We start from the raw sequence: 14,532 nt of genomic DNA, 5'->3' as shown, positions 1-14,532 counted from the left end.
GCAAAAGGGTTAATAAAGCTTTTTTTTTTATGGTCAGTTTGTCACTGGGTGGTGTTCTTTGTATGGATGCATCTGACATAAAGCTAACGGTCAATAGCTTGGTTTCTGTATAGCTTTTTTCCTTTGCTCAAGTTATTGATATATAACAAAACCCATCCTTTAGGCTAAGGGATAGCCTCTGTTTTTATAGTCATTCACCAGGTTTGTGACTTTAATAGATGTCTGGTAAGTGCCTGACTTAGTTCTACCATAACAAAAAAATCGTTATTGTGATAAATCTCACTAGTCAGCTTTGTAGGAATAAAGCTTTCTGCTTCAAGAACTGAATGAGAAAAACATTGTTGCCTGCAATGAAATGAGAGAAAATTTTATTTCCGTAAGCAAAAAACTGGGGGCTAAAAAGTATTTACCTGTCACTAGCTCTTTTCCCTGGGATCTTGTGGTATAAGATACGGAATTTTATAGCAGTTCATACACTGAGTAAATGGCTTAGACTCTAACAGACTGTAGATCTAGGAAAACCTTTTTTCTAGAACGATTACCAGCCCTACACGGTATAGCAAAGGCTGTGCTGTCAAGTGAAATAATAGAGTAGTTCTTCCTTCTCCTTATCCATTTGTTCTTGGCTGCGCTTCTTCTTTTCCTTCTTGGTGGGTGGGCTGGAGCGGAACATCAGCTTCCTGCCAGTCTGCAGAGAAAGCAGAGGCCGTGCACATCGGTGCTGTGCTGAGCAGCATCTCTGAGCCCTGTGGCTCCTGCTACAGCTGCTTCACACCATGGGGCTCTCCTGCTGCCTGGAGCCATGGCCCTTTGCTGGCTGCTTTCTAGGCAGGCTTGAATGTGTCTATTCAGCGTGTTCTTTCTATTAAAGTGTAAGCGTCAAGCACCTGAAGACGATTCATGTGCTAGTACTTCAGCTTCTGCAAAGACTGTAGATGTTCCTGCAGCTGTTTTCTGATTAAAGCCTTGTTAGTACTGCTACAAGAAGGTGGGAAGTTGGAATCTGAGAGAGCCTGTGGAACTATTGTATATTGCGTAAAGTAGCAGGGACTCATGGTGCCTGTTCTTGGTCACCTGTCCTGGCACCAGCTTGGTGTGTGGCAGAGCTGGGCTGCCCTCACGGTCATGTTGACCCGTGAAATGTGTTCACTTGGTGTGCAGCAGGAGCCCTGGCCTGTGGTTCTGCACGTACCTCTAAGGAGGGAAGTCTTGGATTGTAGTGATGAGGACTATGCACCAAAAAGTAGGGCTTGAGGATATAGCCGAGCTGGTCTAGGGGCTTGCTGCTGCTGCAGGATGTCCTGCTGCTGCCTCCTTTCTCCTTTGCTGATTTTTCTGCCTTTTTTTCTTAATATTGCCAGATTATCAAGTTGAAATGAGTTTAATGAGAAAATTGGCAAGCAATGGAGAGGACCAGGACCACATGGTTAAGGCACAAGAATGGGAGGACAGCAGAAGGACACAGAACCAGAATAACTCTGCACAGCTGCCCTCTGGCAGTTGTTTTAATTATATGAATCCTGTAATCTGGCCTACACCTGAGCATGGGTGTCATTCCCACGCAGCTGTGGAAGCCTCCTTGCAACAGCTCTTCCCTTGAATGCTTGAGGGTACCCCCAACTTCTCTGAGGCAGGCTATGGAGACAAGATATTCCTATGGATTATTGCACTGACCTTTTTTTTTATGGTTGCCTGTGCTCTTTCCAGGGCCCGTTGCAATCTTTCCTCCTGCAGCTTCTTCTGTTGCTTTAGTTTTTCCTCTCTGAACCTTTTGAAGGGAATGAAAAAGGATTTAAACGTGCATGGCTACACAGAGTACGCTTTTGATATACGTGTCGTCTAACAGTGTAAGAGCAATGGAGTGTGGGGATTGAGTATAGGTGATGTTGGATTTTAAATGATCTTTGAATGGTGTTTTTTGGCATGGGGGGTGTGGAGGCAGGGGCAGAGGTTGGTCAGATTCCTTCCTGGATTTCTCTCTTCCATCCCCAGAGCATGCTACATGTGGGTCTTGTTTCTTTTATCAGTTACAAGTGCAAAATCACTCAGAACATCAGGAAGAAGTATTGCACCCTTTCTACTACAAAGGTGAAGAAAAATACAGAGAAAGAAACTAAGCAGGAGCAGAATGTCACTGTTCTGGCTTTAAATGCTCAAGCTACTTCTGATTAATCTCGTTCACCTGGGAATGGCCAGATCCAGTCAGCTCTCCATTTTTTCCAGCTCTCTTTGCAGTTTGCAAGGGGAACTTTCAGGTGGGTAACTGAAGCAATAGCAATGTCTCAAACCCTGAATTTGTTGTATTAACTGGGTATTATTTCCATTAAAAAGCACAAGTTAAATTTAGAGTTCTGTAGAAGAAACATTTAGAAACTGGTGTAGCTGCCAAAAATTCTTATGTACTTATACAGAGGATTAATTTTCTATCCAATTACTTTAACCGTTAATGCAAATTGTCTTCTTAAAATTACAGTTCTCATCAAATTTGCTCGAAGACTTTTTTTTTATCCTTTTCTAGATTTTACCTTTCAGTTCAGAACACAGGCACCTTCCAGGTCTTTTCTAACATAGCTGTGGCTGCTGTTTGCTGATGAAGAGTTGTGAGTACCATGAATTTGAAGCAACACAGGAGTAAAATGGGATCTATTGGTCACCTGGGCAGTCAGATTTCTGTTAGTTTCCAGGGTTGATTTGAAAAATTTAGTTCTTTCAGTGGTTTTGCTTTTGACCCTCAATGTTTAAAAATAGAGGACCTGTTTCCAGAGAGTCTGGTTTTACCTTAATCTCCTTTCTTTTTCTTTGGCTTTCTCAATCTGTGCTATCTTTTCTGGTGGGACTCTCTCCAGGTTGTCCAGTAAATTGTTGAGCTGTTTTTCTATCGCTGCCAGCATCTGCAGTGTCGTCAGGTTTGCCACATTGTCTCCAATGCACTGGTTGTAGACCTCCTGCACCTTTTTGTTCAAGCTTGTGAGCATTTTGTCCTAGGGATAAGAGGAGATAAGGTGAGATGCACCAGTGAGCTTCTGCCCAGTAGAAACACCACATCCCTTCAAAAGAATAGAAAAGGAAACCAGTAGATTTCAATTCCCTCAACAAAACTCAGTTGTTTGCTTCTCAATTTGCTTTGCAGTGCCTGGGGTGGGAGAGCTGTATTGAGCTGTTCTTATGTTGGCCTCCTCATCCCAGCTTTGCTGTGGCCCGGGCCAGGTTGCAGCAGCCTGGGTGCCTCTGTGGGTTCTCCTCCCTCCTCATGGCAGCTGTGTGGTGTGGGCACATTTGTCCCAGTTTGCTGCCTCCACTGTGCCCCAAACCTGCCCTTGCTGCAGCTCCACTGCTGAGAAAAGCGCTGATCCCAGCCCTCTGTCACTTTTTACCCAGGATGATTATGGTCAGTGGAGAGGAAATGCTCATTGCCATGCTATCCCACCTTGCCTTGATCTCAAGGAGTACCTGGACATCAGTGTTGTGTTCTTCAGAAGAAAAGGCTTGAACTCTGTGCTTCAGATCTGCTGCCCTCTCTTCTTCTTTGGCGATGGTGGATTTGAGGTTGACCACATCCTGCTTCAGCTGTCCTATCTCCTGCTCCCTAGGCCAGAAGAGAAGGGAGGTATTTTGAAAAAGGCATCTCAGAACCCCTTGGCTGCTCTTCTGCTTTCCAGCCCAGGACCATCCCTCCTGCTGCCGGCAGATGGAGGTAACACTACATGCCATTTCTGGACAGCTTGCACTGTAGCTCTGAGAGCAGAGAGCTTTGGGTTTTCTGGAATAACAGTTCCTGTGTCGGTGTGGGGGATGGAGAAATAGCATAGCTAAATAACACTTGAGAATTTCTAATGAGTCGATGCAGGAAGTAGATTGCATTTAAAAACATTCACAAGGGGTTAAGGTGCACTGCAAATGGGAATAGGTGTGCCTACCTGCGGTAGAAATACTGTGCTGCAATTACACTCAGGTTCCCTGCTGGCTTCCTCTGGGAAGGGTTTGCATTGAGTCAAAACAGATGCTGGTCTGGATAGCTCCAGGTTCCTTGTTACTTGCTTTGATCTTTTCTTATGAGAATTACATGATACTTCCTGGCGTGTGTACCCCACAGAATGCTAATTGCATCAGTTCCCCAGCCTGTGCCTTGAGGACTAGGCAGCCTGGTGGGAAGGTGCTAGTAGATGGAGGAGGTCACTTGTGTTTGAAAGCCGGGGCACAGGGACCCCATTCCCATCACTCACAGAATCGCAGGATCACACTTACGTCCTTTGGTGTGTGGTGATGAAAGTGTTTTGGAGCTCATCCAAACTTTCTTCCATCTCCTGGGAATTCTGGATGAAGGACAAGTTCTCTTCCTCCATCGCCGTGAAAATAGACAGCAGTTGTTGGGGATCAGTAAAATATAGCTCAGGCTCCTGGAGAGGAAAGCACGTGTGATGAGTTTTTTGCCCTGTGCTTGTTCTAGTTCTGCTGCTTTGATCTGAGACTGGAAGAAGGTGCCCTAAAGCTTCCTTGTGTTTTTTGTTGTTGTTGCTTGTTTGTTTTATCAACTGTTGGGAAAAAACAAAACAAAACAAAACTTGAAAAGACTTGAAAAAAGTATTTTTTTCTGGAAAAACTTTGCCTAAACAACATGCTGTTTGTAACTATTTCAATCCCAGAGAGAGAGAAATTTCCTAAAACTTTGGAACATAAAAGTTGTTCAATATCCAAATAAGATGATTTTGTGACTCCTCTCTCTCTGTTCCAGATGAAACTGCAAAATGAGGAAAGAGGGAAATGCCCTCCAGTGCCTTTGCCTACTGGAGTTATTAGTAGCTCCCCCCAGCAGGACAGCCAGGCATGATCCCCAAACATGACTATATTCCCTTTAAATAAAAAAAAAAATAAAAAATAAAAAATAAAAATAATAAAAAAAAAAGTTAGGGGAAACTACCAACTAGACCCTGCCCTAGGTTAAAGAAGTTTTGTCGCCCAGCAGAGTGGCTCTCTGGTTTCTTATGGCAGTGTGGGCTGGAGGGGCTGTGGCTACAAAAAGCTGAATGCTTTGCACCCAACTCTGAGCATTGATTTTTGACTCCTGAAACCTTCTGTCTCTTCTCTTCTCTAGGACCAGGCCTGTCTCTGAAGCCTTGTCTTTTTATGGAGAAGGTTTATGTGATTTGTGATCTGCAGTCAACGTGATGAACTCAAGAAAAGAGGGAGGTAAGGCTTACTTGAAGAGAGAGGCAAGACTTACACAAAGTCTGTGTGCCTTTATTGCACTGGCTGATTTGGGGTGGTGATGCTGCTAGCTTTGCCTTAATTTCATTCAACTGATGTAAAACAGTGGAAGCTCTTACTTCAGTTTTTGCACAGATGGTAGAAAACAGGCACGAACTGAAATAAAGCAAGTGAAGAGCTTATTCAACCCCAGCTGTCAAACTGTTCTTGCATGTAGAGAGGTACCTGGCTGTCCACGTACAAATGTCTCCTACTTTCCTGCCAGGTGTTTAACTTGACACTACCTCAGTAGCTGCACCAAGTTGAATTTCGGGAAGTAAAAAGTGATGCAAACATCTGAGTGAGAAAACTTCAGTTTTGGACATAAAATGGTAACTTTGCTAATCTCAAAACCTCCTGTTGTGACATGTCGTATCTTGTTGTGGGTTGGCAAGCTTTGAAGTGATGGTGGGTTTTTGGAAAGCAGCGGAGGAAAGTTATATGAAGATACTTATAATGAAGGTTTCTAAAAACATGAATATTTATGAATATATAAACATACATTTACAATTAGTGGCCACAATAACACCTCAACCCCATAATGAATGGTTAGAAGGTGAGAGAAATTAATAACATCAATAAATGACACAGAGCAAAGTGTAAATGTTTCAGTATAAAGACTTCTGACCTCATCTTCTTCATCTGAGCAGGTTTTGCTCTCTCGCTCCTCCCGTGAACTTCTGAAAAAGCATTTTGTGTATCAGGCCCTTAGAGAAATGACAGCTCAAAGGAGACCTTGTTAGTATATCATGAACATGGCAACTAGCCAACATTGACACCTCAAACAACTTCTAGTTTCAGCTGCAGGTAGCTGACAGCTTCCCTTTCCGTTGTGTGTTGGCTGTTTTCTCCTGAATAGTCCTTTGAATGTTTGCAGGTTTGCCCCCCGTTTGTCTGTGGGCTGATTGGGCATCAGTAGGAGCTAGAAGCCACACCAAGATGCACTGTAGGAGCTGCGTCTGTCCTCAGGCAAGATGTTTTTTGAGCTGCTCCAGGCTCTGCTGGCCAGCGGGGTGAGAACTCAACAGAGGAGCCTGACCTGAGGGTGTTGATCCAAATGCCTTTAAATGTGGTGGGAAGCTGGGCTCTTGGGTAATGAGAAGGCTGAGGCAAAAGACTTGTTAAAAAGACACAGCAGCACAGTAAGTGTAGAGAAAGCTTTGTGTGGAGTGTGCTACTGCTCCTGAACAACATGCTGTGGCCACCACAGGAGTCTGCAGTTTTTACTTGCCCTTGGAGAAGGCTGTTAAGTGCTTCTTCTGCACAGCCATCTGCCATTTACCAGCAATGCAGTCTCTTTCTTCCCTGCTCAGCCCCAGGGATGAGCCTGAGCTGCAAAAGCAAGGCAAGAGGAGCCTCTCTGGCACCGGCAGCAGTCTGCTCATTGCCTTCATTCGCACCTATTGCCCCGGGGCTATGGGAGGGGTGAAAAACCTCAGTTTGCATCGTTTTAGTGCCAATCCCACTTGTGTATGTATTGTTTCTGCCACATGGCAGCAGCCCAGTAATTGCAGTGGCAACACAAGGGGTGGCACAAAGCAGCCCCGCTTGGGAGGGCCTGGCACCTGCAGTGCTCTGAGGGGAGGCCGAGGAGCTGGCCCTGCAGGTAGAGACTTGGCTTAAACTCTACTGCTAACCAGGTGTTTTTTGGCCTCAGGAGGCTATAGAATCACCACAAGCCCATGCTTTGCATTTTCAGGCAACTGTTCAATTTGCCTTCCAAAAAAAAAAAAAAAAAAAGTGGGCCCTTTTTGTCTCTTACTCTCACCTGCTCTCCACTGCTGAGTCTGGGCTTGCCCATGTTACGGAAGCCTCTTACTGCCTGAAGCCTCTTACTTAAAGCAGGTGGTCAATGCAATGTGGACCTCATTGATGGGATTGATGTGACCAACAGTGGGAACCAGTAACCCAGCCACAAACAGACCACACAGAAGCTTTGCTCCAACCCAAGGTCTATAATTCCTCCTGGGGTCACTTTAGGGCCCAAACCCTGTGCAGGCTCTTATCAGAGGATTTGGAGATGGAGCTTTTTTGGGGTAGGTGTACAAGTATTGACTTGCACATCTTTGGAACATCTGATATGTTGATTTGTTCCAATAAGACCCAGACCTATGCATGCTGAGAGCGAAGGTGAGGAGTAGGTTTTATCTTTCTGATTCTCAGTTGAATGTTCTCCATATTACTTGACTGTTGTTTTTTGTTGTCTCGTACTTACTTCTTTTTTGTCAAGAGAGGCTTCAGGAGGCTTTTGAGTTGTGGCCTGATCTCACATAACAGCTTTAAATTCAAACTTTCTGCAGACAGCAGAGAACTTGACGCATCTGTGTAACCTGTAGTGTACAGACAGGCAGCATTAACCCAGCTGTCAGGCCTGGGCCTGAACACCAGAAGAGGTGTACATTTAGAGCATGGAGCTGGCCTGGTGAGGAGTGGGGAGCTCTTCCATGGCACTTACCCTCTTCTGCAGCGGTGAGAGGAGAGGCGCTTTCTTGGTTAGCTTTGGAGGCTGTATTCGACTGCTTTGTGTGCTTTTTTACATGTTCCTCCTGCCACTCTTTCGGAGATAGCTGATAGAGGAAGTCCTTGTAGATCTTGTACTCTTGCAGAGTATTCTCAAATCTGTATATTTCACTAGGGTGAGAGAAGTGGGCAAAGTATGTTAGCAAGAAGGAAAGCCCCTGTTTGAGCAGGTTCTTTCTAACTCTTGACAGTCAGCTCCACACAGAAAAGGGACAGGAAGGCACATGTCCTTGTGGACACACAAAGACAAATGTGAACCTGCCCTGCATGTGCCCTCTGTGGTTCCTCATGTGAAATCTCTCTGGTCACATCTCTGTGGGCAGACCTCTTCTGTGGCACTGGGCTTACTAATATAGGAACAATACTAGGAAAGTTTGTCTGGGTGACTGGCATCTGGCCAGCCTGAAAAACAGGCAGACAAGTTCAGGTCTAATTGCACATGTCCAGAGAGAGTTACTTGATGTCAAAGCAGCAGTATTTTACCCACATCTCCAGCAGAGTCTTGAAATCTGAGCAGCAGGCCTTGGAGCTTAATTTTTACATCTGTCAACCCTGCAAGGCCTGTGCAGCTAGAAGGGAGTGAACAGAGATCTACCTTGCCCACGTGTCTCCGATAGGAGTGGTGACCAGCTGCCATCTGCAGCTTGGCCAGTGTCAAAATACACTGATGGATGTCAAAATACACTCTGATGGTGTCAATTGAGATGAAGAGGCAGAGATGTGCATTTAGAAGAAAAGAAATGCTTCCATTTTGCTGTCTTGTCCAACCCAAACTTCAGCCCCTGTGCCTTGGGAAGCCAGCAGAGAGCAGCCACGCTCTGCAGGTATCTCCAGGGGTTTAATGTGGCCTGTGTCACCTTTGGTGTGGAAGATGGAAGCGGTGAGATTAAAGGACCTGACCTGGCTCTGAGCTCAGTGTGAGCAAACACCAAGAAGGGATATTAAAATAAAGCAGTCAAGTTACCTTCATTAAATATCTGTTTTACTTCAGAAGGGCTCAAAAGATGCATGTGATGAGGTATTGTGCCTTGGCTGGCAGGTGATAACTGGTTCAGCTCTTTTACTTTCCCCCAAGTATCTGTCACCTCAGGAAAGAAATACCTGCTCCCTGCACGCTGCCCATAGGAGGGAGCATGGCAGCATTTAACAAAATGAGTAATTAATGTATTACCAAGTGCTCCTGCTGCCTCTAAAAAAGCTCAGTCTTTCAGTCAGTGAATCAACCCCCAAGCCACATTTCATAGCTTTGGTGCCAAATAATAGATTTTTTTACTTGAAAAATGAATACAAATCTTGCCAGCTCCGCTTGTCATGGGAATTATCATTTTTAAAGACACTATTAAAATGTCTTGCTGTAGTTTTATTTGTTTTTAATCTGAGACTAGGCATTTCATTTTGGTTTCAGATTAGTTCTTTTTTAAAATACTGTTAAACTTGTTAAACTGTTAAATTGTTTTAGAGAACAAAACCAGCATCTGGAAAACAAAAGCTCTAATGTTTTGTCTAGAAATCACTGAAATGTTTTGACTTTTAAAATAGTACTGTTTTCTGAACTTCCCTCTGCCCCCCCCCCCCCCCCCCTCCCCAAGGACTGTAAGGGTATAGTGCTGTAGGGGCTGTTAAAGGTTGAGCAAGAATAATGTGCTGCTCTTACCTTTGGAGACTATTTATTTGGGAATTGATCATCTGGATCTCTGTTATTTTCTTTGTCTTTGCTGCAGATTCTTTTTCAGCGCTAGAATGCATCAACATAAGCCATGAAACAATTTAGCGATAAGCAGGTAGTGAGCTGTGATGCATATAAAATAGATCAAAGATGGGGAGGAATCCTAGAAATATATATATTTTTAATGGTACAGATGTACCACAGGTGACACTTGGCTCCTGCCTGAAGGTCCAACTTGCCTTGGTGAAGGGTTTGTGGGGTCCCCTTTCTGTTCAAGGGGTCCCTAACCAGGCTGCTGCTGAGTATCACTTGCTGCTCTGCTTTTATGATACCTGTAATGGACCAAAGTGCCCAACTTGCTTCTCGTAGGGAACTGTTCCTGCTGTGAAGGGTTGGGAAGAAGAATTTGCCTGTCATAAGGGTGTTGTGAGAACGGAAGTGGTGGAGACAATGTTAGATTCTTCACTGCAGCCAAATCAAGGGCTTTTGCAATAAGATGATTCCCCTACTATTGATTCCTTCATCTGTTTCATTGAATGTGTGGGGAGAAAATGCTACTGGGACTGTAACTCTGGGAAAACCCAGACACACAGAATTTGAGGTTGGATGCTAGTCCAAACCCTCAGGGGGGAGGTCAAGCAAAAAACTTGCTGTCCTATGCAAAGAGTATATGTGTGGTTCCCTCAACATCCTTTACATTTTCAGAGCGTGAACAGAATTTCTGTGGTTCTCCTTCAGGAACTCATCAAACATGGCAATATCCTTCTCCAGGCGGTGTTCAGCCTTTTCCAGCTTTTTTTCCTCTTTCTCTGCTATGTTCTCCAACCTTTGAATCTCCTCTCTCTTCACTGCCATGGCATACTGAAATGAACCCATAAAGGCAAATCAGTTCATTGGTGTTAATTGTGTGGTGTTTTGGCTTCGTTCTTGGTTCCTTTTTTGCCTTCTAGTTGTTGGCAGAGAGGGTAAGGATTTCAAACCAAGATATGTCTTAGTGCAAACTTGATACACAGAGGCCAGAAGATGTTTCAGAAATAACACAATAAATAAGTGGTGAAACTGAAGGCAGAATCAAAAAGTCCTAGCACTGAATTAACTCCTAGCTGATAAAGATTGATTCAGTGGCCTTTTAGTAAAACAATAAGGGTGAATAATGGGAGTATTCCAGCACGGCTCTCATATTTTGGTTTCATAAAGGCTCCCAGCTATAAAGTACATATGGTACAGCAAAAGCCAAAAGGTCAGTGTATCTGCACATCTTGTAAATGAAGGGGAAATAGTTGGATGGCTGCCACTGGGTGGTGTGAGTGACCTATGTTCACTTCTTAGTTGTGGATTGCTGGCCTATGTATAGATTAAGAGCCTCTAACACAGGGTTTGGACAATCAGTTCATGAGGTCTCATCTATGCTCTATTAGCGCAACCTCTATGCAATGGGGGGAAAAAGCAACACAGGGAAGAATAATTAAGTGATCAGAGAACAACGTCCTTAAAGAAAGCAAAGTACCTCAAGTAAAAATATTTCTCTTCTGTCATTTATGTAGTTGCGGAAGGTCTCCTTTTCTAGTGGGTAATCTGAAACAAAGACAAAAAGTTCATCAGACTTGGGGGGGAAATATGGTCATGCAAAGAACAGTGAATATGGTGGCTGCTGTGAGCATGGATGTGGTTGGCACTGAAGGCAGCAATACCAATTATTTTATTACCATTTTGACATCAGTTAGGCTCAGTTGGCAAAGCTATTCCCCACGTTAGAGGCAGGAATTTAGGGTCATGTCTACTAAGCTAACCTAAATGTGGATTTTAGTGGAAATGTCTCCATGACACAAGGTCCACCAAACTCTCAGCTGATTTCTGTGCTGCTTCCCAGGACTCCCAGCTACTGTTGTGGCCACAGGGGATGGCGGAACCCCAGCTACTGTGGTGGTGACACCTGCTGCATATGTAAATGCATGAGACGGAGACAGCCTAGCCACACAAGGGCTAGAAAGATGCAGCAGATAACTACTGTGTCTGCAAGAGCTCACTAAAGTCAGCTAGAGCCAACTGCTAGTCCCATCCCCTGGGTGACTTTTGATGTAGTCTGTTATCCAGCTGAGCAGCACTGCTACAAAGACAGTAACAGTTCCCTACCTTTTTTAATGGCTATCTTCCATGAAAGACACTCCTGAAGAGCCTTCATTCTCTCCTCGTCTGTTGCCTGTTTGCTGTTTTCTTCCTCCTCCTCCTTTTGCAGAGCTTTCCTGAACCCTTTTTGCTTTGCTTTTACTTTAGTGGAGTATGTCATTTTCTCATGGATTTTCATGGTCTTCATCTTTTCACGTTCCTATGAGGAGGAAGCAGTTATGCAGACAGCTTGATAATGTGTTTTGTCTGCTGTGGTTTTTAATGACATCAGTAGTTATTCACAGTCTAAAAATTAGCAGCAACTGATACCCTGCTGATGCCTGTTTGCCTGGTTTATCTGACTGATCTCAGTGATACCCTCTCTTGGTGCAACCAAAACACTTAGTTTCTTTTCTTAGTATCTGTTCTCATTAGTTTGTTGATTTTGCGTTCTGCATCCAGCCACTAGCTGTGACAGTTTGTACCCACTCAGTGTCCTCATTTTTCCTTCCTGGGTTATTCCTGGGACAGAATGGAAATTATCAGAGGTTCATCCTTCTCCTAGTCAAAGGGAACAGGACAGCCCACGGTCAGTACCACCTCAGCCAGCCTTCACACAGGCATGTAAACCCTCAGGTTTGAAATGAGGATGTCTCTTCAAACCCTCTTTAAAGCTTTGGGCTGAAGTCTGTAATTCATTGCTCCGGGCTCAGTGTGGGCCTGGGTTAGGCTGAGGACATCAGGCAGCAGACATCCTTAGTGCACTTCCTGCTAGGCCCTTCCCCATATTTACATTGTGACATTGAACCTAAGCTGAACACAGACTATCAGTCATCAGTTGGTGAGGTGAGGAGGCTTGCCTAAGCTTGTTTGGAGCCTTCCCTTTGTGATTTAGAAACAAAAACCTCTTGCTTCCACACTACTGCCTGGCTTCTGCAATCATCTAAATTCTCGGGCCTCTCAGGGGCACCATAAGCTCTCCATGCTTCCTACTTCACTTGGATCACATGCCCTAGGGAAAATCCATAGTGGAAATAAGGAAGAAAGATGTTCCACGGACCCAGCTCTCCAGGCTAGTGCACTAGTGACCAGCAAGCCTATGCTTGCATTTGCCCTTGGTAAGCGTAATCTTTCATCGTAGACCTCAGTGGACTTGTAGCTGATCTGGGGGACTCTCAGCTGAATATCGCAGGTGTTGTTTCTCTCATGCAGTAAACTTTGGTCTCATTTTGTATCAGTTGGTTGCCTCCCCTAGTGAGCCCCTTCTATATGCACTGGTGTAAAACGTGTACATACCTCCTTAGCCTTTTTTCTTTCCTTGTCCCTTATTAAGAAAACATCAAGATCTGGAGGAATTGTAAAAGGATTTTTCATTGGGTTTTCATCTTCTTCTGGGAATTCTGCAAGAAATAGACAAGGATGTAGAAAGTGCAAGGCAGAACGTCAGGACCTAGTGCAAAGGGACACTGCTGTGCTGGACCGCAGCAGCACATCTCCTGATCTGAGACAATGTATGCCTCTGGCTGGTGACAGCTGACTGCTGACTTTAACATTTAACATTAGCATTTAACAATCCCACTCCAAGATTAGAAGCCCCAATATAACAAGTGTCAATTGTTTGGACCTTCTCCAGTTCTCTTGTAGCTGGTAGGTACCTAGTCCTCTCAGGAGAAGTAATTGGAAAAGTATTATACATAGGTCATACCTGTTAATATAAATATAAGCTTTTAGTTAATTGTCAAAGCCTCAAAAGAATTAGTTTATCTGTAAATCAGGAAAGCTTTAGCCAGGCCCAAGTCTGAAGAGCAGAATGCTTTTTGCCCCTGTGCAGGAAGACTCTGGTTCACAATTTAATACTGTGATATAAAGTCAGCCTGGGTAAACGCTCAAGGTAAAATCAGTGTCTGAGAGACCAAGAAAAACTCAGGAAGGGCCTCAGATCTTGGCTCTACTAGGAGATCTGTCAGAGACCAGACTAATTCCTTTGCCCTTCTCTGAGGAGCTGTTGATGGCAGAGCAAGAGCTGTGTTCCGTTACAGTCCATCTTCCCATTTCCAAACCTCATTTACTGAAGTGTTTGTTCCCTGTTTTCCTCAGGCAGAACTTTTCCTGAAGCTTTTGGGAGTTGGTCTAACCTGATCATGAGCAGAAGAGTATGAACACAGACCTCTCCTTTGACCTAACCACAAAAAGCTGCCAGAGCATCATGACCTTACCTGACAGCCCAAGGTACGTTTCCATTGCAGGTTTGGAAGAGAGACTTTCAGAGATTGACTCTTCATGTGGAGATGGCATCGTTGACCCTGGCCCAAAGAAAACCATAAACAAATCAATCAATTGGGACCTGCCAGTAAGTGATGCAGTAAGGTTTTACAGCAGTGACGGCCTAGGGGCTTTCTGGATCTTAACCACTGAACTTTTTGCATCTGGGGGAATTAAAAAAGGCTTCAGCAAACTGGAAAATGTTTGTGTTCTGACAACAAACAGGAGATGCTGATCCTTGGCTGATGTGAAGGCTGTGTAAAACAAGAGTCCTCCTTACATACGAAATGATGGGAAAGCAAAGACAAAACAATTTGGAGGCAATAAGCAGCTCGAGTCCCTTGCCTTTTCTTGTTCCATTCACAGCTCCAGTTCTGATCTAAACCCATGCTTTCATCTGCCCATGCTGGTTCACAAGCAACATTTTTACTCCCTAAAGCGCTTACCAGAAATTGCTCCAGTACTGTGGGTTTCTTGTGATAAGGCTGAATGACTGCTGGACAACACAGACATACTGTAGGGAACTGATTCGTGTTTAATTTTAGGCTGGCAAACTGTTGAAGGTTAGCGTTTTGTTTCTCTGAATCCAATCTCTTTTGTAGTCTTTGCTGTAGGTCCTAGGGGAAAAGACATAATTGTAATGATCTCACTCACAAAGAACAGATAGATCATTGTTACAGTTACCCTGTAATCAACAAAGGCAGCAAGCTGGGTCCAGGGAGGTATTAGTTCAA

The 14,532-nt window shown here is 44.3% G+C and overlaps 1 protein-coding gene across 1 annotated transcript; it reads right to left on the bottom strand.

The window, feature by feature from the left end:
* Positions 1-574: 574 nt before the first annotated feature.
* Positions 575-14,311, bottom strand: CFAP100 (cilia and flagella associated protein 100). The gene is made up of 15 exons (XM_032194356.1): positions 14,245-14,311; positions 13,753-13,839; positions 12,833-12,936; positions 11,564-11,756; positions 10,938-11,005; positions 10,128-10,291; positions 9,419-9,499; positions 7,700-7,875; positions 7,460-7,574; positions 5,873-5,924; positions 4,246-4,394; positions 3,451-3,586; positions 2,779-2,981; positions 1,675-1,768; positions 575-688 (listed from the first exon to the last, which is right to left on the bottom strand). Exons 1-15 carry the CDS (start codon positions 14,309-14,311, stop codon positions 575-577), a joined length of 1,803 nt encoding a protein of 600 aa, XP_032050247.1.
* Between the last annotated feature and the right edge of the window lie 221 nt (positions 14,312-14,532).

The sequence above is a fragment of the Aythya fuligula genome, chromosome 10, assembly GCF_009819795.1.
Source record: "Aythya fuligula isolate bAytFul2 chromosome 10, bAytFul2.pri, whole genome shotgun sequence".
Taxonomy (NCBI): Eukaryota; Metazoa; Chordata; class Aves; order Anseriformes; family Anatidae; genus Aythya; species Aythya fuligula.
Note: the sequence above shows the minus strand (reverse complement) of the source record. Positions and strands in the feature narration are given on the sequence as shown.

Coding starts and splice junctions, on each gene's coding strand:
- CFAP100 (XM_032194356.1), bottom strand. CDS start 14,311: ATGTCTGTGTTGTCCAGCAGTCATTCAGCCTTATCACAAGAAACCCAC. Junction 7,575..7,699: donor TCTCACCGCTGCAGAAGAGG/GTAAGTGCCATG, acceptor TGTACACTACAG/GTTACACAGATGCGTCAAGT. Junction 2,982..3,450: donor AACACAACACTGATGTCCAG/GTACTCCTTGAG, acceptor TCTTATCCCTAG/GACAAAATGCTCACAAGCTT.